At 34.6% G+C, this 24,886-nt stretch overlaps 1 protein-coding gene and 2 non-coding genes across 3 annotated transcripts; 1 reads left to right on the top strand and 2 right to left on the bottom strand.

Moving 5' to 3' along the window:
- Nucleotides 1-353: 353 nt before the first annotated feature.
- Nucleotides 354-425, bottom strand: trnae-cuc (transfer RNA glutamic acid (anticodon CUC)). Its single transcript has one exon. It is a non-coding gene; the product is annotated as a tRNA-Glu (tRNA).
- A 231-nt stretch (nucleotides 426-656) lies between these two features.
- Nucleotides 657-728, top strand: trnaw-cca (transfer RNA tryptophan (anticodon CCA)). The gene has a single exon. It is a non-coding gene; the product is annotated as a tRNA-Trp (tRNA).
- Nucleotides 729-2,162: 1,434 nt separating this feature from the next.
- ncf1 (neutrophil cytosolic factor 1) lies at nucleotides 2,163-19,036 on the bottom strand. The gene is made up of 11 exons (XM_059350958.1): nucleotides 18,957-19,036; nucleotides 18,199-18,279; nucleotides 18,013-18,088; nucleotides 13,440-13,605; nucleotides 13,273-13,331; nucleotides 11,639-11,761; nucleotides 10,132-10,239; nucleotides 9,929-10,046; nucleotides 6,469-6,582; nucleotides 5,930-6,105; nucleotides 2,163-3,621 (listed from the first exon to the last, which is right to left on the bottom strand). Exons 1-11 carry the CDS (start codon nucleotides 19,026-19,028, stop codon nucleotides 3,458-3,460), a joined length of 1,257 nt encoding a protein of 418 aa, XP_059206941.1. The 5' UTR covers nucleotides 19,029-19,036; the 3' UTR covers nucleotides 2,163-3,457.
- Between the last annotated feature and the right edge of the window lie 5,850 nt (nucleotides 19,037-24,886).

Genomic DNA, 24,886 nt, shown 5'->3' with positions numbered 1-24,886 from the left:
GCATTCTCCTCCACATTGTCATTTGGTGCATATCCTGAGACTGGTCTCTTCGATTCAGAGAGCCACTGTGTCACATCCTCATTAAATCCTTTGTTGTATTTATTGATGCTTGCAAGCCACACTTTTTGTTTATCCTTTTCTGCCTAAGGTACGATTTCCACCAATGACTCATGCAAGGAAGTTGCCTCCTTATGCAATTGCATCAAAATGTCCAGTTGAGTTTGCACCTGTTAAACATTATCATTCTCCATGAGCTCCTTTAAAACAATGATGATACCTTTCATTTTATGCACCCTTGCTTGGCGTTCTTTTTGAAGCCTCTCCATTTTACACGCCAAGGCTAAAAAGAGTAGTTCCCTGACCGGGAATCGAACCCGGGCCGCGGCGGTGAGAGCGCCGAATCCTAACCACTAGACCACCAGGGACAACTGAGAAGTGCCTTTCCTCTTTCAACTTAATACCATCATTCATCGGCAGTTTAGCGCTTGTTTTGTTTTTGTTTTTAAAGTCGATTGCTTTCAAACCCAATTGGCTCGCTTAACGTCATCAATTACCTACACGTCTGACATGTCGCGGTGAACGACACAAAAACCCAAGTTAATCACACCCCATAGTGATCTATATTTATTGACACATGGATTATGTCTGTAATGCAGGACCTCGTGGCGCAACGGTAGCGCGTCTGACTCCAGATCAGAAGGTTGCGTGTTCAAATCACGTCGGGGTCATAGCTTTTCTTGGTTTCTTACACTTTATTTTCGTCATTTAATTTCGGGTTACAATCACGATTCAGCTCATATGTTAGATTACACCATCATAAAAAATATGTAGATTTTCGTAACCACCACCACAATGTGGGGAGAGAGACAAACAGAAGACAGACAGAAACAAGATTTAAGGCTTAGTTAGTAAATTGATTGATACTGTTAGAATAATCTGTGATTCTGTCTCTGTGGATGGGGGTCACTATCTGCTTGACACTCTGCTTGTCACTATCTATGCGTGCGGAATTCACTAACTGTGTATGTAACCCCTCTCTGTGCATTTATAGATTAATCATGTAAGATGCTTTGATACAATGCTCATGTGCTAATATTGTTTTAAAACTGTGATTACTCTAAATACATCCAAAATTAATATATCTATTCCATCTGCTTAAACTTTCTCTGTCCTACTTAGAGTAAGATTCTATAATCACAAAAAGATATGTTTTATGTTTTATGTAGACATTGCAAAATCTGTGTCTCCTATGATATTTCTGCAAATCATACCAAGGCAGGAGTTTGTGTTTTGAAAGTTTTGTTAACGGGTCAGGTCACGGACATGTGCTGAGCAGAAAGATAACTGTCTTCTCTGCTTGGTGACATGACGAGTCCACGTATTGAATAAACTGACAAATCAGCGGATCAAGAGGGAGACACCTTCCGGAGGAGATCTACCTACATTCTTAGAAAAACTTTGTCAGGATATAAAAAAGGGTTCAAGGGAAAGTAGACTGATTCAGACTTCATGAACTGATCAGCCTTTGTGTAATCAGGGACGTGTAGATTGAACCCAGAGACTCTGTAACTGCACATTTCTTGACGTATTGTAATAAAATGAAGTTAAACTGAGAACTCAGACGTCTCCTGCTCATCATTCCCCATCAAACAATCAGCACAGAGAAATAGGTGAGGATTTACTGTTGGAGTCAGATAATTTAATTTTAAAGGTTTCCTCAATGTATTTCTCAACAATACTTTGTACTTGAGTTTAAATTTTTGACATTAATTGGGGATTTTTCTTTGCTACATCTGAGGGACGCGGCCAAACAGGGTGAGAACTGGAGCAACTTTTTGATATTTGAACTTCGTGCCATATTTGAACTTCTTGACATCCTCAGCTTCATTCCTAAATGTGCTGCAGACTGTTCACTGTTGACTTTTCCCAGTGTGTCTGTAACTTTCGTCCACAAAACCTGGAAAGCTCTGTAAGCTTTCACAGAACTGATATGAAGTGCTGTGGTGGGACCAACTGCAGCCCAAGATAGTCAGGAAATTAATGGAAATATCAATTTCAGATGGCTAAACACTAAGAGTTCCTATAAATATTTATAAGGCAGAGATCTCGTATTAAAACCCAAAGTGAGTTCTTTTGTGCAGAGGAGGCAAAAAAGAAAGTAATTTGAGGAAAGGATGCGGAAATAAACCTTTTGTTTTATTATTATATACCAGCAAATAAATAAAAACAAAGCTCTACAGATGTTTGGAAAGAGATCTAAAAGCTTTCAGACATTTAGTCAGCAACAGAAATTAATTCTTTTGGCAGTCTAAAGACTTAGTATAATCAGCTTTTACACAAAAATATAGCTTTATTGTAGCTTATTTTCTTGCATTGTGGTAATGAACACTAGCAGTGAGGTAGAGCTGCACAAGCAAGTGCAGTGCTGCCATTTTCGTCTCTGATACTGCTGACTCCTCACTCCTCCAGCTGTAGGGGTCTCAGCTCATTAACCCTTTGGAGTTTGGGGCTATTTTGTTGCTTTTGGACTTCTTTACCATGACGTGTTGGCGTCATTGTTTTCAGCACAACCTCACCTACATGACTTGATTATTATTTTTTTCATTTTGACTTACTGGATCAACATTTTGAACACAAAAAAAACACACCAAAAAATTACAAAAAACACAAAAATACCCCACTAAATTACAATAAACACACTCAAAACAAACAAAAAAAACACACATAAAAAAAAAAAAAAATACAAAAAACACAAAAATACCCCACAAAATGACAATAAACACACTCAAAACACACAAAAAAACACATCAAAAACATAAAAAATACAAAAAACACACATAAAAACACACAAAAACGCACAAAGAAATAACAAAAACACACAAAGAAATAACAAAAAACAGTAAACACTAAAAAATGCTGAATGCACAGTGCAAAAAAAGTAAAATCATGTTACTACACTTGGTCGAGGTGTTTCTTTTACTTTTGCTGAAAAAGGGTTGATGCATTAAATTGGACATGAAAACTTCTGGAAAAGCCAAAACTTTAGAGTTCAGCTGACAGCAGGGCTCCATGCTGCTTCGTTTTTACATCGTGATGTCATGAAGAAGTCGTGCTAACAGCTGCTTTAGTAACATAGCATAGCAAAGGAATTTCTGTCAGTCCTCTAAGCTAAAAAGAAATTGCTGGTTTTAGTCTTTTCAAATTATATATATTTTTTTACGAAAACAAAAATAAAGAATAAATTATCAGGTAATCTTTAATGTCACAATTTCCCCCCTTAAACCATTTGATATTTTATGTCTTGTATGTATCTGTAATGCAACATGACTTTTATCCCCTTAATTCCATTGGTTTATGGCTACGTTTGAACTGGCTGCAGCAAATGAAGAAACAAAAAAAGCTCTTGAAAGTCATATATTTCATGGTGACTTTTACAACATAATGCTGAATCCTGGTGCTAGCTGCTGGAGCCGGCATGCGACCTGTGGATGCTGACTTTCTTGCGAGTGTTGTCGCTGCAGCGCTCCAGGATGAGCTCCGGACTGGGCCGGGGAGGGATGACCGGAGCCTCCTTCTTCAGCTCGCCCTCCGAACCGGAGCCCGACACCTCGGGAATGTTGTCTGTTGGTTACAAATGAAACAATACTTTAACTTCAGGAAAAAGTGTGAATCTTTCTCCCACCACTGGTGCCAGTACAGATATTTATTGTTAGCCGCTTAGCACTCCGATATTTCTTGAGTCTCAATCTCACGGTATAAATAAAGCTGCTGTGACCTCAAAGATAATCACCTCATTGAACTTTACAACCACAAACTAGAGACCAAGGTTATTATAGTTAATGAAAACTAATGAAATAAAGAAAAGTAGAATTGAAAAAACATTTTCGTTAACTGAAATAAAATAAAAATGAGAGTTTTTTAAAAAACGATAACTTACTGAAACTGTATTTTGTGGTTACAAAACTAACTGAAATTATAGTGAAAATGTCCTTCGTTTTCGTCTTTGTCAATTTTTTTTCGTACGTAAACCATTTCGGTTGATATGAAATCTATTTAATCTAAATGTATCTGGTTTTATGACATAATAAACTTATTGGGGCTGAGATGGATCAGACAAAGGAAATAAAGGAAACATTTATTGTGACTTTTTTGAATCTGGACCCAACAAATACCCCATTACAAAAAAAAATAAAACTAACACTAAAACTAATAAAAACTAAACTAAAACTAAGCATTTTCCAGAAATTAAAAACAAATTCAAACTAGCAAACTCACTCTAAAAACGAATTAAAACTAACTGAATTTGAAAACAAAAAATCACAACGAAATTAAAACTAAAACTAATGAAAAATCCAGAACTATTTATAACCTTGCTAGAGACCAAGAGCATTCAGAGGATGGATGGCTTCCCACACTTTATTGACAATAACAGGGTTTCTCAGCAGTTTTAAGAACAAAAGTATTGTTCTGAAGGATTTTTTGACCATTTTCATATGAATAAAATTGCATAATTGAGCACCAAATGCGTGTTACAAATGGTATCAACCCAAAAAACTTATGGGACAAAGTTTAACATGAAAATGGACTTTAAAGGGGCATATATTTATGTTATGGACCCGTATACAGCTCAATAGGTTTAATCAAATAATTAATTGATGAATTAAGTCATGTTTATTTGATATTTTTGGACCAGAACAACCTGTGGGTGACGTCATGGAGGCTATGTCCATATTTAATACAGTCTATGCCTGACACACAGTGCTGAGCTGTAAAAAATGAATCTTCATTCATTGTTGACCTTAGCCGGGCTAACGCCAGACTAATCATAAATGAGATTTCCTATTCATTTCTCCGTAGAGGAGGTGTGGTTTACGATCCTCCGGAGCCGTTTTTTTGGGCGCTTAGAATGTCTATCAAAAGCGTCTGTAGGTAGCTCTTAGCCAATCAGATCAGTTATACCAGATGACGTAGTAGAGCGACAGAAATTGATGTTTACATAGCCAGACTAGCCCATCTCTACTTTGAGACTAAAATGCTCAATTCTGCTTCTGCAACGTTTTTCTGCAGCATGTTCTGACTCTGGCTGCTCACCGTCTACCGGCAGTGTTGGTGTGTGCGTGTGTGTGTGTGTGTGTGTGTGTCTCCGGTTCTCGCTTTCTGCAAGATTCTTTATTTTTACGCTTTATTCCCCCTCATGTCATTCAGCCACACACATCCACTGATTTTATGGGCAATAAACAAGCTGCTGGGGGTCTCTGGGGACTCCGCTGTCCCCCGGCTCGTAGCCAGATCACCGTGGTTACAGCAGTGAGCGGTAGCGGGACTAGTAGTGGGGCTAGTAGCGGCGCTAGTAGCGGGGCTAGTAGCGGCGCTAGTAGCGGGGCTAGTAGCGGCGCTAGTAGCGGGGCTAGTATCGGCGCTAGTAGCGGCGCTAGTAGCGGGGCTAGTAGTGGGGCTAGTTGGTAGATTAAGCTTTTGCCAAATCCTGTCGGAAGCAAGGCTAAAACATCCTTTTTGGTGGTGAAACAGGAGTTTAAAGTCAAACGTTGTTCTTCTTTTAAAATCAACTTGGCTCTAAACTATTTAAAACGCCGTCTACAGCTAGATCCAAAACACAAAACTACAAGCTTCCGTCTGTCGAGTAGTACGCGTCATCGTCCTGCCGTCCCTCCCCGTTCTGTGATTGGATCCCTGAAACAGGGCTAAGAAACGGCTGTAGTTTCTAGACCCTTTCACAGTTCGAAATGAAATCGAGCGCACAAGGCAGTCTGGGTATACCCAGCCTATGTTGACCTGCTATCTCCCCCTAAACATCCACTGCCCACAACCCCCAGTTCTAAAAAAGAAAGACTTTGAACACTAACTGCTTAACATGTACGTTTTGTTTGATCAAACTTAATAAATAACTATCATATTCAGATGTCCTTACCTTGGTTCTTTCTCTCCCTCAGCGGTGACTTTGCAGCGTTCTTGGAGTTCCTGTGTGGCTCGGCGAGGCGGCCTCCCTTCTGCTGGAGGTAGCGGCGGCTGTTCCTGCGGTAGGCGTCCTGGCTCATTCGGTTGCGAGCCTTGTTGTGAATGCTCTTGGCATTTCGGATCGTGGACCTGAGACCAAAACAGGAAACACAGATTTGTACTGGGAAGCAAAGGTCTTGATTTCACTAACGTTTTTTTCCCTCCCAGTTCCATCTCTTGAGTTTTACATGTTTTAAATGTGCTTTGAGAGCAAAACCTTATGAAAGCTGGATGAAATTATGGTTGGAATTTGAAATTTGCAAGTCATTTAATGAGTGCCCTTTAAAGGGCTACAGAATCCTCACTAGCACTTATTGCTGCACTAACGGCTCTTATTGCACTATACCTTGATTGTTCCTCTTTTTTTCTGTAAGTCGCTACAGATAAAAGTGTCTGCTAAATGACTAAATGCAAATGTAAATGAAAAATAAATGTATAAATGCTGTGGTGTACCTGCGAGGTGGAGGTTTCCGTCCCTGGAGGCTGGCTCTCTCTGCTTCATATTTCTCTTTCTTGCCAGCTTTGTGCAGGAACATGGAGGGGAAGTGTCCCGTCTCATCTTCTTTCCTGTAAAAGTATTAATTCAAACTTATACTTAAAACAGTAGGATGCATTTTAAAAGATATTAATATGAAAAAGAGTGTTATTCATAATAAACAGATGCACAAAATCGTAAATATGTTAAACTCATTCATCAAGCTGCTTCTTGAAGAGATTAATTTGTGCTAATTTTAATAAATATTATTCTATGTAATTATAATATAAAGGTGTTACAAGAATATTTTTCTATAACGGATTAATTAATGAATCATCCATGATCTGTTTTGAATATGATCTCCTGATTTTCTACATCTTTTTTTTTAATTTTCTATTTATTTTTTTGTTTTTGGTGTCTTTTTGGTGTTTTTAATTTTTTTGTCTCTTCGTGTGTGATTGTGTGTGTGTGTGTGTGTGTGTGTGTGTAGGTGTGTGTTTGTGAGAAATGTTTTGTCTATTGTGCTTATACACAGTGTTTAAAAAATGTAGTAGCCCACTGGTTTATGCCACAGCCGTCCTAAATTCGTCCTAAACAGCATTAGTAACTACCAAAATCATTTTTATCTTTCTGTAATGTTTAACCCTTTAATGCACAACATGGTCTAAAGTGACCTGACTAAGTTTTTATATTCTATATCTTTACAATTAATTAATTTCCGTTTTTCAGTATTTCAGGTTTTCCTCAAATAACTTGTTTTTGATCATCATATGTCCTAATTTTTTGTTTTCATTTCTTACTTTTTGAATAAAAACCCTTTTTTCTAAATCACTACTCTTCTAATGCACAAGGTCATTTTTGACCCATGTTGTGCATCAAAGGGTTAACAATTCACCAATCACCAATTTAAAACCTGACAAAGAAGACACAAATATTAACTATCCTATATTTGATAAATTGTTGTTTTTACCCGGTAAATTATTATTTGGAGGCTCTAATGAGTCTCAAATGTTAAAATATGTGATTTTTCAATGTAATCTGGTGGTTCTAACAACTCTTTTAAAGTTAAACCTTCAAAATAAGACAAACATAGTTACACATATACTCAAATTGTTAATTTAGTGAATCACTTTTTGTATCATTACGCTTCTAATGCACAAGGTCATTTTTGACCCATGTGTGTAAACTTGATGTAATAATACAAAAACTATTTTTCTTCATAAAATATGAAAGGAAAAATGGATATAATGACCTGTTGTAATAATTTAAAAAAAGATATTCAAACACACAGCAGCATGAAATAACATGGGAAATGAATGCGGCTCTTTTTTTTTTTACCCATATTGTGCATTAGAAGGTGTTTATATGTTCATCAAAGGGTTAATACAGCAGTATGTAGAAGCTCTTCAACCCAAATGATATTTTGATGCTAAAATATAATTTTTATTGTTATAAATGAATTTTCAAATTTACTGTTTTACAAAAAAACTGTAAAAATAGTAAAGCACATAATAATTCTTGATTTAGATGTCAGATTATTGTGATTTACTTGCATTCCTGAACAGAAAAATGAGTTCTAGTGGTTGAATGTTCTGCTCAGAGAAGCCCAGTGAGCCGGCTCACAAAAAGGGGAATTCACTTTGTTATTTGCCAAATAAATCACAATAACATTTTAGTTTTAAACAATCTTTTGAAATATTTCTGAATTATTTATGTTTTCTCATATTTATGACACTGTAAAGAATTTACTCAAACTTTTACAGTAACTTATTGGCAGCAGTTAACAAGTAACTTACTGTATTTATTATTTACAGTAGAACTACTGTATTTTTATATACAGTACAGTTTTTTATACTGTAAGATAAAATAAAAAACATTAAAACACTGTGATTTTAGTTTTATTTAAAATACTGGTTTCTTTACTGTAAAATGAAAAATTAAACATTGATTTGTTTTGTTATGTTTACAGTACTGGTTTCTGGTTACTGGTACTGGTTTTAAGAATAAAAAAAACAGTTAAACATTGTGATTTTTAATTGTACTGTATCAGGCAATATGGCACAGTAAACAATTCTGTTAATTTGATAATAATTTCATCAATACTTTTTATGAAAATAACTAGTAATTGCAATTAATTACTCTATACACTAAAGAAAATAATATTAACACATTTACTGTTTTACAATTGATTTGCATACTGTGTTTTGTATGAAAAACTTTAAGTTAATTATTTAAACAGCATTTGTATAGGATTGATTCTGATCAAAATTATGATAAAAATGGAAAAATGCAGTAGTCTATTTTACTTTTAGCTGACGATCATATCGGCTTTACAATCGTGCCAGAGAAATTCAGATTGAGCAAACTCAAAAACAAAACTTAAAATATTTAGTTTAATTGTCCAACTTAAAATTTTATCGAAGTTTGGTGCCTTGAAATTTTGAGTTCACCCAACTTTTCTTTTTTTGCAGTGTATGTATTGTCCTCTCAGTATTCATATTGGTATAGTTATATATTTGATAATATAGGCCAAAGTCACACTAGAATGTCATCCTAGTGGCAATGTTGGAGACTACCAGTAACAGAATTGTACATTTGTTAATAACTGGAATTGGAAATATAATAATTTTTATGACTGCATGGGAGGAATATGTTAATGTATGTTAAAGGTCACAATTGTGACCGAACATAAAACACGCTTTTCCACTAATTTTTTCACAAAAACCTTTAAAACTAATGGTTTGATTATTTCAAAGGGGTACTAATGACACATGATTTGGATATTTTAATGTCTGGGAAGAATTCGGGATTAAATGAGTTCAGGACCGATTTTTATTGTAAATGATACAGTAAAATATATTATACTGTAAAAATCAAACACAGTGATGAAGTGTGTTTGACTATTTCCATTTTATGTAACTTTATACTTCTACTCCACCACATTTAGAGGCAATATTGTACTTTTTACTCCACTACATTTAACTGACAAAAGAACATTTTTGATCATTATTATTATTATTATTATTATATATTAATATATGACAATAAAACTCCACTACATTTAGCTGACAGCTTTAGTTACTTTTCAGGTCGAGATTTAACATGAAAAACAAAATCAATTTAAAGTGATCAAACACAGGGATAAACTGTGAATAATACAGTATATTATATTGTATTGTATTATATTATAATAACAACAATAATAATAATAATCACTATTATATAGAAATAGGGAAATAAATAAAAAGAAAGTGTCAAGTCAATTGAAAGTGATCAAACAGGGATAAACTGTGAATAATACAGTAAATTACTGTATATTTCACAGTGATTATTTACAGTGTATCTTTGAAATGAGCTGGTATATCTTGAGGGGTATCCTAATAAAAAATAATTTCCAAAATAAATCTATGTTTGTGTGTGTTTGCGTGCAAGTTTTACCTGACGACCCACCAGCCGTCGAGCAGCTTGTGGATGACCTCGACGGTTTCTCCCAGCTCCAGAGAGATCTCGTCCTGCTCCTCGGCCTTGTAGGCTTTCACAGTGACGTGAAGCTCTCCTGAAGGAATGCAAGAGCAGCGTGAAAAAGACTGTAAATGCTTATTAATAAAACTAATTCTAAAAGAAAAATGTAAACAGCTTACCTTCGTAGTTTGGCTCAGGGTCCTCGGCCTCCTCGGGTCCATCAAGAGACTCCAGATAGGAGGCAGGAACCCAACCTCGTCTAGACTCACACTGGCAGAACCACCAACCTGATCAGCACCATGGAATAATAAGAGAACATATTCCTTTATTCATGTCCCGGGGGGGATTCAGGTGTTACACAGTAAATAGATTACAATAATTAAATAACAAAATGGAATATAATAATAATAATAATAATAATAATAATAGTAATAATAATATTATCATTATTATTATTATTATTATTATTATTATTATTATTATTATTATTATATTAATATATAATAATAATAATAATAATAATAATAATAATAATAATAATAATAATAATATCATTATTGATGCCCCATGGGGGAATTCAGGTGTTGCAGCAGCACAAGTCCACAGTAAATAGATTAAAATAATGAAATAACAAAATCAAATATAATAATAATAATAATAATAATAATAATAATAACAATAATAATAATAATAATTACTATTTTTATCATTATTTTAATTATTATTGATTTTTATTATTTTAATCTATTCACCATGTACTTGTGCTGCTGCAACACCTGGATTTCCCCCATGGGGCATCAATAATGATAATAGTATCATTATCATTATTATTATTATTATTATTATTATTATATATTAATATATAATGATAATAAGAATAATATATATGTATGTATATATATTATATTGTATTGTATTATATTATAATAACAATAATAATAATAATAATAATAATAATTATATAGAAATAGGGAAATAAATAAATATGAAAATCTTATAATTTTTCAATACATTTAAAAATATTTATAATAAGCAAAAATAAATACAATTAAAAATAAAAGAACATTTTTTATCATTATTATTATTATTATTATTATTATTATATATTAATATATAACAATAAAAATATATTATTAGTAGTATTATATTATATTGTATTATATTATAATAACAATAACAATAAAAATAACTATTATTATTATTATTATTATTGTTATTATTATTATTATTATACAGAAATAGGTTAGGGGACATAAATAAGCGGGTTAATGTTAAAAATTAAACAAATAAAAACCAAAAATAAATAAATATGAAAATCTTATAACTTTTTAATACATTTAAAAATGTTAATAATAAGCAAAAAAAAAAGCAAAAAAAAAAAATACAACTAAAAAATAAAATTATTTTTTTTATAGTAAAGTAAATGAATATGGGAATTCAATACAAAGCTAAATTACTATACAAGCAAAAATGAAATAAGTCATGTCACCTTTATATTAATTATTTAAACATCTCATTCCACACTGGATCCATAAAGGCTCTCAAGAATTCTGCATCACATTGTTTTGAAGTGATGGGCAAATTAATTTCTCCAGTATTCAGCCTCTCAGTTTTAGCATCTTTGAAGCTAAATTTCTAAACGTTGGGATGCTCGCTAGAAATTAAAATGTTAAAAAGTCTTTTCACCATTCTGATTTTTCTCCACAATTTCCACCAGGTCTCCGGTGTGCAGGTCGATCTCATGTTTGGATGTTTTGGCGAAGTCTGCCACGACTCTGTAGGTGTCCAGGATGATGGGGCCAGAAATCTCTGAAAGGAAAAGCAAACGATTATCTCTTTTTCATTTTAGGAAACACCCGCAACATTTTACAGAGCATGTTGTTCTAAATGAATCCAGTAGGTGGAATTCAAGTCAACCATTTTCTTTCTTCTTTTTTAAAAAAAATAGATTTTATTGATTTTTATCAAAACAAAAACATAAACAACATATAAGTGCTCTCTATATTCACAAAGATATCGCAACAGATAGGAATATAAAACACCATCCAAAACAAAATGACTTCAAGTACCTCACGACTGACCTCACTCCAAAAAAAATAAATAAATAAATTAATTTTAAAAAGTAAGAAAGGCAGCAACAAAAGAAAAGGAGAAAAAAATAAAATAAAGAGTAAAATTATATATATATATATATATATATATATATATATATATATATATATATATATATATATATATTCCCATATTTATTTACTTTATATTCCCATATTTATTTAACTATAAAAAATAATAATTTTATTTTGTAATTGTATTTATTTTTGCATTTTTTGGCTTATTATAAACATTTTTAAATGTATTAAAAAGTTATAAGATTTTCATATTTATTTATTTTTGTTTTTTATTTGTTTAATTTTTGACATTAACCCCCTTATTTATGTCCTCTAACCTATTTCTGTATAATAATAATAATAATAATAATAATAATAGTTATTTTTATTGTTATATATACTAGTGGTGGAATGTAACTATGCACATTTATTCAAGTACTGTACTTTTAAATTATATTGTACTTTACTTGAGTATTTCCATTTTCTGTAACTTTATATTTCTACTCCACTACATTTTGAGGCAAATATTGTACTTTTTACTCCACTACATTTAGCTGACAGCTTTAATGACTTTTCAGGTTGAGATTTAACATGAAAAACATGATTGATTTAAAGTGATTGCAAATGTTTTTTGTTTTTTTTTAATTAAACCTCATAATCTAGATAATAATTTCCCTTTCAAACTTCAAACTTTCAAAATAAACTTATAATTTCTCTTTTTTTTTATGTGTAACTTAGTTTATATATCCAAAGCATACTGTGGTAAGTGCAATTACTGCTTGGTTTTGAGTTGGATTTTGTGTTTTTTATATGATTATTTCTCTGAAATAAAAAAAAATTGAAATCTAAAACTTTGTCACAAGATAAACAGACATCAAGGAGTTCATTTTTAGTTATAACTCAATTTCGACCAAAACTGTAGTTACTGCAGTTAGCCTTTAGGGGGCAGTATACTGTTTATAACAAAATTTTAAGAAATACGTTTACTTTTGATACTTTAAGTACATTTTGATGCTGATACTTTTGTACTTTTTCTTCAGTAAGTTTTGAATGCAGGACTTTTACTGTAGTGGAGTATTTTCACAGTGTGGTATTAGTACTTAGTACTAAGTTAGGGATCTGAATACTTCTTCCACCACTGGTTATAACACAGAAATACAGCAGCAAACAGGAAAGTTTTAAATAGTGCAAGTGGTTTGAAATAAGTCTTACCAGATGCGTTGCCTCTGGCCAAGTCCCTGGATACTACAAATGTCTCATTTCTTTTCAGTCTAAAGAAGAAATTATCATTTAATTTTTTTCATTCAGTCATTAATTTGGAAGTTATACATCTTCCAAGTCTGATAAATCAGCTGTAGTAGTGTGCGTGATATACTGACGTGTTTGGGGCTGACGGGTTCTCGTCCTCTGGTCGAACCTTGAAGAAATTGGCGAGGTGTTTGCTGCGGGAGATGTGAGGCGGCAGGTCGATGAGAGAGTGGCAGTACTCTGCCAAGGTGCTCTGATTGGTTTCTGGTGACTTTTGGCTCAACAGCCACCGTGGTGCTGAAAACACAAAGAGAATCAGTCTCAGTTCAAAGTAAAACAACCATGGACTTGTTGATGGGTTTCCTAGTGATGCCATTTAGAGCAGTAGTTCTCAACCTTTTTGAGTCGCGATTAACATGCATGTTGTCCGCGACCCCCACTAACTGAACAGAATTTCACACGAACAGTTCAGATCACCAAAAAAGAAACAAAGTGATCAAAAAAAGACACAAAATGACCAAGAAAAACACAAAATGACTAAAAAAAAGACACAAAATTACAAAAAAAGACACAAAATAACAAAAAAAAGACACAAATTGACCACAAAATGATAAAAAAAAAAAGACACAAAATGACAAAAAAAGACACAAATTGACCAAAAAAGACACAAAATGACCAAAAAGACTAAAACACATTAACACATGAACACTTTAACACAGTGGAGACAGAGCTGACTTCCAAAATGATTTGGCGACCCCCAGAAATCATCTCACGACCCCAATTGGGGTCCCGACCCCAAGGTTGAGAATAACTGATTTAGAGAATGTGAGACATTGTGCATGTAGACGGGGCATAAAGGCAGCTCCAATAAATGTTTTACATTATCTTGGAGAATACAATAAAGGCAGCTCAAATGATAATACAACAGTATGTTTAACTCTTTGGAGTTTTGGGCTATTTTGTCCATTTTTGAATCCTTTTCATCCTGCCTGTATACACCACTTAAAAATGTTTAAATACCATGTTGGTATTTTTTTTCCAGCACAACCTCACCTATATGACCTAATAATAATTGATTTTTTATTCTGACTTACTGGATCAACATTTTGAACCAAAAAGAAACAAAGAAAAACCAACATAAATGCGATCCTGTGATTGTGTGATCCTGCCATCAACTCTGGTTTTTATTCTAGTGGGACTCTATTTTATTTGTGTCTTGTGTGTTTAGCCGAACAATTTTGGTCATTTTGTGTATTTTTTTTTTAGTAATTTTGTGTCTTTGTAAGTCATTTGTGTCTTTTCTGGTCATTTTGTGTCTTTTTTGGTCATTTTGTATCTTTTGTTGGGTCATTTTGTGTCTTTTTTAGTCATTTTGTATCTTTTTTTAGTCATTTTGTGTCTTCTTCTGTGATTTGTTTTTTGGTCATTTTGTCTTCTCATTCTATGTCTTTCTTTGGTCATTTTGTGTATTTTTTTAGTCATTTTGTGTATTTTTTTTAGTCATTTTGTGTCTTTGGTGATTTTGTGTCTGTTTTAGTCATTTTGTGTCTTTTTTGATCAATTTGTGTCTTTTTTAGTCCTTTAGTCCAACATAAAATGCAATTTTGAATCTTTTTTTTACTTTCAAAACACTATCATGCTCAATAAAGACTTTTAAATGTTGCAAATGTGAACAAAGTTTGCAAATCTAACATATAAGAGGGTTCCATCCAGTTCTATCATTTTATACTAAATATATTTGAGCTTGTCTCCAGTTTTACTTGGTATATCATCATCAAACTGAAACTGGCCTGATGGAGTTTACAGCCAGAACTTTAGAGGTAAATTTACAGTAGGGCTCCACGCTGCTTTGTTTTCTAGTCCGGATGTGATGAAGAAGTCATGCTTTGGAGCTTTTGGAGACTCCAGAGGGTCAACGAGTGCCTGAATTACTACATTGTGTGCACAAACAACAAGAGAATAAAAAAGAAGAAAATACTATTTGAAGATTTCAGTTTATACTTTTGAGTTTCAAAGGAGACATAACATGAAACTTAATTATTGATTTCAATTGTTCCAGAGAGAGGGAGCTTTAAATATTATGCTGTTTTGATATGAAGATGTTTGACAGCAATGTAAATGAAAGACCTTGTGTAATAAGAATAAAAGTCTCAAAAACAGTAATTGTGGCCAAGATCACTGGTCCCATGGTCAGAATGGTTTTATTATATATAAATCACATTAGTGAAATATTATTACTCATATACTATTGGCTAGTTTAATCTATAACATATGAGCATATTTAATGAATTGACATCAATTAGCTATAACATTTTAATTTGTAAGGTAACCTTTGAACTTTCAGAATAATGTAGTGCAGTTCAAAAGTACTTCCCACTGAAATGTAGTAGCATAAAATGTAAATTCTAAGAAGTACAAATAACTCAAATTGTACTTCCCACCACTGCTTTCAAAAGATGGAAATTTCCAGCTGCAGTTGTGTCATAATTGAGACTTCGCTTCACTTTCTCTTCATTGCAACAACTTTGGTTTTGTAATAGTTGTGTGCAGTTCTGTTTTCAGAAGAACTGACCCTGAAAACCTGAACAGGAACAGAAAACATACCTGCTCAATGCCACTGTGTCTTTTATGACACCTGGCTGTCATGAAATAGTGAAAGCACAAGGTGTGCTACTGTAAAACTGATTCTGTGTGTAATTTCCAGTGAGACGGGAGAAGTAGCAGCACGCTACACTGTAAAAAACAAACCAAAAAAAAAACTGTTGTTTTTACGGTATGAAAACTAGCAGCTGTGGTTGACAGAACTTTAATGTAATAAATAGGGTGCAACTTTTTCTAATATTACGGTAAAAGGATTGTAGTATATTTTATGTTACAAGTGGTATATTTTATGTTACTTTTAATGTAAGTCTTCTGCTTTAGTAAAAGGCTCCAGTCTGACCTTTTGTTCAGAACAGAACTGTAACAGCTGGTTTAAACCAGAATAACGTACTGTAGGATCTGGGATTAGTCAGGCATTAATGGCTGTGGAATTTGAATATAAACAGTATGAGTTGAATTCCTTTTTAGGTTAAAAAGTAGACTTAGCAGCATGCTCGTTTAAGGGGAAAATGTGCCCATACATTAGGTGTGGGATGGAACATTTGAATTACATTAACTGGCACAGGCAGAAAAAGGCAGAGAGACTTCAAGCTTGATTAGAGAAGGATCCTTTTTTCAGCAGCCTTTGAGATTGGAAAAAGTTCTCCTCTGCTATATCTAGGCATTGTATTCTGGTGTCTGATAATAAAGAAAACTAAAAGGAACTTTGACTTGATCTTTGATTGATCTTCTCACTCAGAGAGGTAGTAAATTTACACTACAGGATATTTGCACTGTTGATTTCACATTTAAGATTGTCATTTTATTCCATAATTTACCGTTAAAAAAAGTTTTTCCATCAAAAGAAACACTGTTTTGCCATACAATTGACCAGAAAATACTTTATAAATGCTGCAAAAATTAAAGATTTTACCATTAAATATTACAATATATTTTTGTTAGAGATATGGTGTTTAGTCAATTAACAGCGAGAAAAAGTATTTTTACAAAAATAAATACAAAAACTAGACCTGCAAGCAGGACTGAACGGGACCGAGCAGAGTGGAGCCGTCCACAAGTTGCAGCCGACCCTAAATAGTTCAAGAGAGACCACTACAAATGAGCAGTGTTTTGCACATTTATGGAGTTTTAAATGGTTCATTTTATAGTTTTAAATGGTTATATGCTCACTGTTTTTACTACATTAGTTTGAATCACTACATTTTACTAATGAGAAATATTTGTAATAAATGTAGTCATGGATTATGCATTTAAAATGTTTGAAATAGTTTTTTTTTCAAATGTTTGAATTTTGTATGTGTTTATCAGTTCCAAAGTTTAATAAATCAGACACTGATGGCACAGCGCTCTGTTTACAAGGGGGTACTTAGCTGAAAAAATATTTCACAGGGGGAACATCACTGAAAAAAGGTTGAGAACCACTGCCTTAGAGGGTACTGCCCCAGTGACAAAGTACACATTCAGCACATTGTTTGTGAGAGTGTCACTTGTCCTCATTTTTTTGTCTTGTCCTGTTTTGTCTGTTTAAAGCAAGCAAGGACTCAGCCTTAGTGGTAAGCGCTCTACGAGTGTGAGCCACCGGGACGCCCCTGTTTTGTCTGTTTTCACATTCATTTTCAGCTAATGTCTGCAGCTGGCAAAAAGCCCAAACTTTCGACATCAGTGATTGCAGCCTTTGTTGCAGCTTTTTCATTTGCTTCAACAAACAGAAAAAGAGAAGTGGCTTTACAATCCTGTTTCATAATCACAGGTGCTTCCTCAAAGAACATTTCAGCACACAGATGTTTTTTATTTTATTTCATTTTTATCAAAATAGATATTTAAAATGCCTCATGTTGCTGCTTCATTCAACAGTTCATGAGAAGATCAGTCATAAATAGTGTCAATGTAGTTTCACTTCCTCATTTTTCCAGTTTTTACTGTCTCTCGTTTCTACATTTTTTTCAGTGATCTGTAGGATGTCATTCTGCTTAGTTTGTCAAACAACTGTGATGGCAGGAAAACAAATGTTTCCTTGGTGACAAAATACAAAATCTGCACTCTTTTACATACAAACAGCTTAAATATAGGGAACATTATAATTTATTCTATATATTTTTTTACCTGGTAACGACGGGATGATTCTGTCCTTCTTTTCGATTCGACCAGACTCGATAGGAAACATCTCCTTCAGAGATTTCTGCGTGTAAAAACATAAAACATTTCTGATTTATGTCCTGCATCCTATTTTGCTTTCACTCAATTAGTAGAAGGGCAGAGCATTTCTTTTGTAGTGCAGAAGGAGCTCACATGGAAGGTGTAGATCTCAGGGTACGTCCTGTAGATCAGTTTTTCAGAGAGGTCGCTCCATTTCACCATCAACATGTACACCTGCAATAATATTACATTTTAATTAATAAATATCAACATAAAGCTTTCCCAGTTAATTAGGCCTATTTATATTAAGACTACTATTGTTATAAAACAAAATATTCTCCAATGTTAAGTGGAAATATGCTGATTGCATTAATTTCTTATAAAATATTTTTGGGTACATTTAATAGTATATTTATTATTTTAAGATATGCATTGTAAAATTCCATACAGTTTAAATTCACTACAGGTGTAAAAATGTTACTGTTAATATGTATACTATGTTGCCAAACTATAACATAACAGCTATAACCACAAACTCCCCAGTTGAAACAATTATTTTATGAATTTAGTAGAAATCTACAGACACAAATAGACAAAGTGTAATAAAATGAACTTGAAAATGCATATTTTGGATGTTTTCTTTCCACTAGTGTGAAAGAAGACATGATATTAAAGCAAAACAGCCAAAATCTCAAATAGGTAAAAAACAGTGTTTTTACCTGTAGTATTTTGCCTAAAACACAACAAGAACTATTTTCAAAAACTAGATTTTGGATTCTGAACTTTGACTTAATACCCCTCTTTTTTTTTAGTTGTGTGTCTTTAAAAAGGAAAAGAAAGAAAGAAAGAAAGAATGAGCATTTTAAGCCCCTTCAGCAGTATTTGCAGAGTAAATGTTTTAAAGGCCTTACATAGTGCTGACTCGGGAATGGTCGTTTTTCGAAGCCCAACAGCTCCACATGCCTGACGTAGGTTCCCTCCATGCTGACATATACCAACCAGACTGACAGCTGAGATGAAAAACAGGGAAATAAGGTTTATATATTCTCTCTCTCTCTCTCTCTCTCTCTCTCTCTCTCTCTCTCTCTCTTCTCTCTCTCTCTCTCTCTGTATTGAAATCACAAACACACCAAAAGAGTTAGTTCCTCTTTACACATCAACGAAAGCAATTTAGCTTCATCACGGATAAAAAGAAACACATATACATATTATTTACATTTAATAACGTGTGTGTGTGTGTGTGTGAAACGTGTATCTGTATGAGGGGTATTTTATGCCAGCACACTATACTTAAACGCCTAAAACACGTCGCCTGTGCCAGCATAAAGTCTGATTAATAGGCGTGCTTACAGACACGCGTATTGCGAGTACACCAGATGACATGGGTGACGGGTGAAAAGTGCCACGAGCGAACGTAGTGGACGCCTGTGTGTGTGTGTAACGCGTGTACGTTAACAGTGTGTTACTCTGTGTAACAGTTCAGCTGTTACACAGAGTCTCAGCTTCATATGGTATTGTTTATAAGAAAGCACAACTTACAGATGAACTCCAAGCCCCCACAGAGCTGTCAGGATATTTCTATTATTTTCAGGCCAGTTTTTATTTTCTTGTTAACGAAATCTCTCTCTCTCTCTCTCTCTCTCTCTCTCTCTCTCTCTCTCTCTAGGTTTGAATGATATCAATTGATATTTAATGATAGCAAGGGTGAAAGGGATAATTAAAATAATTTCAGCTACTTAAAAATAGTAGGCTAATAGTAAAGTGTAACGCTCACAGCCAGTTCCCAGCTTCGCGCGCGGACATACAGTTCATTACGCACCAGCTGTAATTAGGTAGGTTTACCTGCCTGCAGAAGCCGTAATCGCTGTCACCCCTGAATATTAAGTAGCCATGCGGACCTATCTAATGAATATTCAGTAGCCATGTGGACAGCAGTCCGTTCACAATATGATTCCATCGGACCTTATATCTACACTGTTTAACCCAATTCGGCACTTATGCACAGTCCCATTATGTTTTACAGACATTCGTAGTTAACTAATGAGGTAAAACATTTTGTTTAAGCTGCATTTTGCTGACTTTCACTCCTAAAACAGGCTAATTAAGCCTCCGGTTTTGGCCGGAAAAACGTTAAGTTTATCTGGTATGTACGAGATAGTCTTTCTCTTCATCTATAAGTTGTGCTTTCTTATAAACAATACCATATGAAGCTGAGACTCTGTGTAACAGCTGAACTGTTATAGGCGTACACGCGTTACACACACACACAGGCGTCCACTACGTTCGCTCGTGGCACTTTTCACCCGTCACCCATGTTATCTGGTGTACTCGCAATACGCGTGTCTGTACGCCTATGTAGAATTGTACTTAACAGTCACGCGGGTCTTCATGTCACGTATTTGAGGCGTAGTTCACCCGTCACGCAGCCGTCACGTAGGCGTATGTGCAACAACGCGTGTACAGCGTCTGCGTGACGCCTGCGTGACGCCTGTCTGTCCATTGAAAGTGAATGGAATTTACACGCGCACGTTAGACGTTTGATGTCATCGCATAGGCGCTGTACACGCGTTTTAGTATAGTGTGCTGGCATAAAATGCCCCTCATATATCTGGAGGATTGTGCACGCTTACGTGCGCATTTGTGTGTGTGTGTGTAGCGAAAATCGCATAAAGGTACCTGTGTGTGTGTGTGTGTGAAATTAAAATCACATAAAGTTACCTGTGTGTGTGTGTGTGTGTGCGCGCGTGTGTGTTTGAAGCATATGTATGCATGTGTGAGGAGTGTGCGCGCTTACGCGCATATGTGTGTGTGTGTATATCTGTAACTGTAATCACATCAAAGATCAAAGGCAATCAGAGCAAAGCAATCAACAGAATTAACTGCCACCTGCCAATGTCCCGGAACACTGACAGCAGCCAGAGGTGGACAGACTGGATTTTCTGGCCTCGAACAAAAAGCATTTTTGCCAAAACCATAATACCTATCATTGATCCGACTTCACTTTGAGCGTCCTGAGTTCCTTCTGAACATCTATATATGTTTTTTTTAAGAAAAATGAAAAAATAGCTTTGTTAGAGCGATCTAAAAAAATTGTTACATCTCCGTTTTTCAGAAATCTTCCTGCATTTTTAATATGGGAGCCAATGAGGCTGTTGGTGCGTGTTGGTGGCGCATCTGTGCGTCCTACGCCCAAACTATAACTCTGACAGCTTTACCAGAGGATTGTGAGTGAGCGATGATGTCACACACTGTGACACGAACATTCCATGCAATACACACCCATTATAATCTCAGAATTTCTCCAGAAATGGTCATTGAACAGGGATTGATAAAAAACTATATGATCTATCGAAACAAGGATTAATACACCAATACACAAGACTTGTGTCTACTGTTTAAATGGAGGCTCGAGGTGAAATTATGCCGGAGAAGTAGACGTTTAAAAATCTCCAATTATTGTTCTTTTTCGCTCATTTTTTTCGGCCGTCTCATTCATTTCAATACAAAATTTTGGGCATTTTTTCAAATTCGTATTCTGTAGAGAAAAGTAATAGCACACCGATCCCAATCAAACCGCACGTTTTGATATATAATTTGTCCTGCAACTCTTCAAGTTGTAGGACTAGTAGCGGGACGAAATTGCGTCCGTAAGAGGAAGAAGAAAAAATCCACAGTATAACAGTAGTGCTCGGGGCTTTACAGCTATTGCTGTATGGGACCAGTCCTCGGTGCGATTGCCCTGTAGCCCTAATAATATGTAATATGGAGGAAAGATGCCACTGACACATAGCCTATGACTTGATAAATAAATGAACATGCCATTAAATGTACACCCAAAAAATAGGCATTAATAATTTGATAAAATGTGGCAAACTTATTAGTTTTTGTTTAGCTCATTATAAATTGCCCTATTCATTTACTTTCCCATTTATTTTTACCTTAATTTATTAGAGACCGAGCACCGAAGGTGCGAGGACCCTATTGAAATTGAAGGAATTATTATTATTATTATTATTATTATTTTTCCGGGTAATAAATCGCTTATTTTTTATATTAGTTTTTACATTTCTTTTTTTAAATAAGAAATATATTCATAATTTAAACATGTTTATGTATTTATTTATGTATTAACATTATTTTCTATTCCATTATTTATTATTTAGATCTAAAAAATAAAGATATGTTATCGCCACACTCTTATATATACCATGTGTTCTGTAAGAAAAATTGCATGAGGAAACCTTGAAAATTGAATACTCTGACACCAACAGAAAATCCTCACCATTTTTCTCTGCGCAGTCGTTGATAGGAAAATGATGAGCAGGAGGACGTCCAAGTTCTCAGTTTAACAAAAGTTTATTACAATACGTCAAAAAATGTGCAGTTACAGAGCTCTGGGTCCAAAACTACATGTCCCTGATACAAACAGACGGGTGTCAGTTTGTGAAGTCTGAACCACGTCTAATTTCCCTGAACCCATTAAATACTAACAATTGTTTACTAAACATGACAGTAGATTTCTTCCAGGAAGTTCCGCCTTCTTCATCTGTTGATTCGTCAGTTTTAATCAATACAGGGAAACATCATGTCACCAGGCAATAGGGATGGGTACCTTTCACATTTGAACCGATACGGTACCGATACCCGGTACCTGGGAATCGGTACCTGGGAATCGGTACCGGTACTCAACAGTACCAATTTTCGGTACTTTTGCGTTTGTTTATGTGGTAATAAATGTTAATTTGTTTAATAATAAAATCTAATTTTTTCAATTCAACATATTTATTTCTCAAAATATAAACTTTAAAAAATATATCAAAACAATATAAAATCCAGGATGAGCAGTGCTTTATTGCTGAGCGAACGTGCATTTTGTAACATGAAGGTTGCAGTGTTATCAAAGAATGCAGAGGAGCGATCTCAGGTGGCAAGTGCACGGAGGAGAAAAAAAAAAAGTTGCAAGTGCACGTGTGATTTGTTGTGATGACGTCGTAGCTGTGCGGCGCAGCACCGGTCAGACAGTATTGTGGGCATGGCATGGTTGGAATAAACAAAGTTGAGTTGGACTGCTCTGTGCACATATCGAGGATGACGCAGGAGTCTGAGGGATTTAATTTCAGCGAGGCTGTTTGGAGTAAATTGGCAGGTAATATTCCTGAGTTGAAGAGCGGAGTATTAGCGGAGGACCAGAGATGCAGCAGCTAGCTGCTAGCTGCTAATGACTGATCTACAGAAGAATGGAGAGAGCAAACGGAGACAGAGACATTGGAGAGATAGCAGCTGGCGGCGAGCAGGCCGAGAGCCGGCTGTTCGTCTCTGCGCCGGGTTGGAAGAGGGCAACAGCTAGTGGCTAGTGGCCGCGGTGAGCAGACAGGACCAGACGAGGTAAATAAAAAAAGAAAAATAGTGCGATCGTCAGCACGCTTGTTAATCAAAGACGTTAAATGAAAACAGGTTGAAATCAATGATCAGTTTAAAGTTAACGCCGTTAAGGTACCAAAACATGTTACTGTTTGATTTTACATGAATCGGTACTCGGTAGTACCGACGGAATTCGGTCGGTACCTATAAAAGTACCGAATTCGGTACCCATCCCTACCGAGCAATAATCATTTCTGCCCTTCACAGTGTTCTGACCTGCTATCAAAACTTGTTAGGACAAACATTCTGCCTTGTTATGACTTACAGATATAATTTGGAGCCACTTATTTTTTCAATGTCTAAATGTATTCTAAAGTCTAAAAAATATGAAACGCAATATATTCTTTGTGATTATAGAATCTTAATAAGTTTAAGCAAATTAAATATATGTAATCAAAGTAAATAAACTCAAACCTCTCCAAGGTTTAATTAATTATACATACATAGTGACCTTTGATAGTGACCTGCGTTACCCACAGAGACAGACAACAGAGACAGACAAAATAGACAGAATAATCAAATTATTTTAACAGTTCAAGGCTAAACAATAATAAGTAAAGTTACTGGTATGCATTGCAGTTTAATTTGGATTGTATTGAACTGTATTGATATTTGTATTTCCTCTAAGTAAGTATAAACATTAGAAACTCAAACACTGGGAAACACAGAGAAACCTTCAGATGGATTGCCAATATAGGTGGCACCAGCAGTAGTAAAACGTCCAACCCTTGTGTCTTTCTTTCTGACCTCAAAAGCAGTAAACGGTCACATTTGCAGAAATCCTGCAAGTTTAGAAATCCCCTCCAAGCTGTTTCTAAATAGTCCAGAAGGGGAAACACCGTTTTCATTGTTCGGTGACTACATCCAAAACACATTTTTATTTTGGTATCAACTGTTGGTTGTGTCACTTGTGTGGGCTTTCTGTTAAACTTGTGATTTGCAAACAGGCAAAAGAGGAACAAAAACAGTGTGAAAAGAAACACAAACAAACCCACAAAATTACACTTCCTCCATTGTAGCCACTGCAATTTAGCTGTTCTTATTTCAATTGAATAATTGAACGGCCACTGATGGTGATGAAAAATACAAATATTAATTGGACTAAGTGGTTCAGAGAAAATCTTAGTAACTATACAATTTGTTATATTGGTTTTCTGTTTCATGTACTCTGGTCTGTGTACAATTTTAGTTTTTACTGCACTACATTTACATTTATCTAGAGCGTAACAAATGATGGGCCCAAGACCACACAGTATAAGATTATGATACCTTAAATTACTATGAAATAAGATTAATCATCCAATGAGGCAAACAATCTGTAGATTGATCAGTCACTAGCCTACTATTATTTTTTGAAATCATGAAATAATTTGTGTTTGTGTATGATATATAAATGTATATGTACCAAGGTGATCTAAAG

The sequence above is a fragment of the Centropristis striata genome, chromosome 15 (genome assembly GCF_030273125.1).
Source record: "Centropristis striata isolate RG_2023a ecotype Rhode Island chromosome 15, C.striata_1.0, whole genome shotgun sequence".
NCBI classification, from domain to species: Eukaryota; Metazoa; Chordata; class Actinopteri; order Perciformes; family Serranidae; genus Centropristis; species Centropristis striata.
The sequence above is the reverse complement of the archived record's forward strand: the minus strand, read 5'-3'. Positions and strand labels throughout refer to the sequence as shown.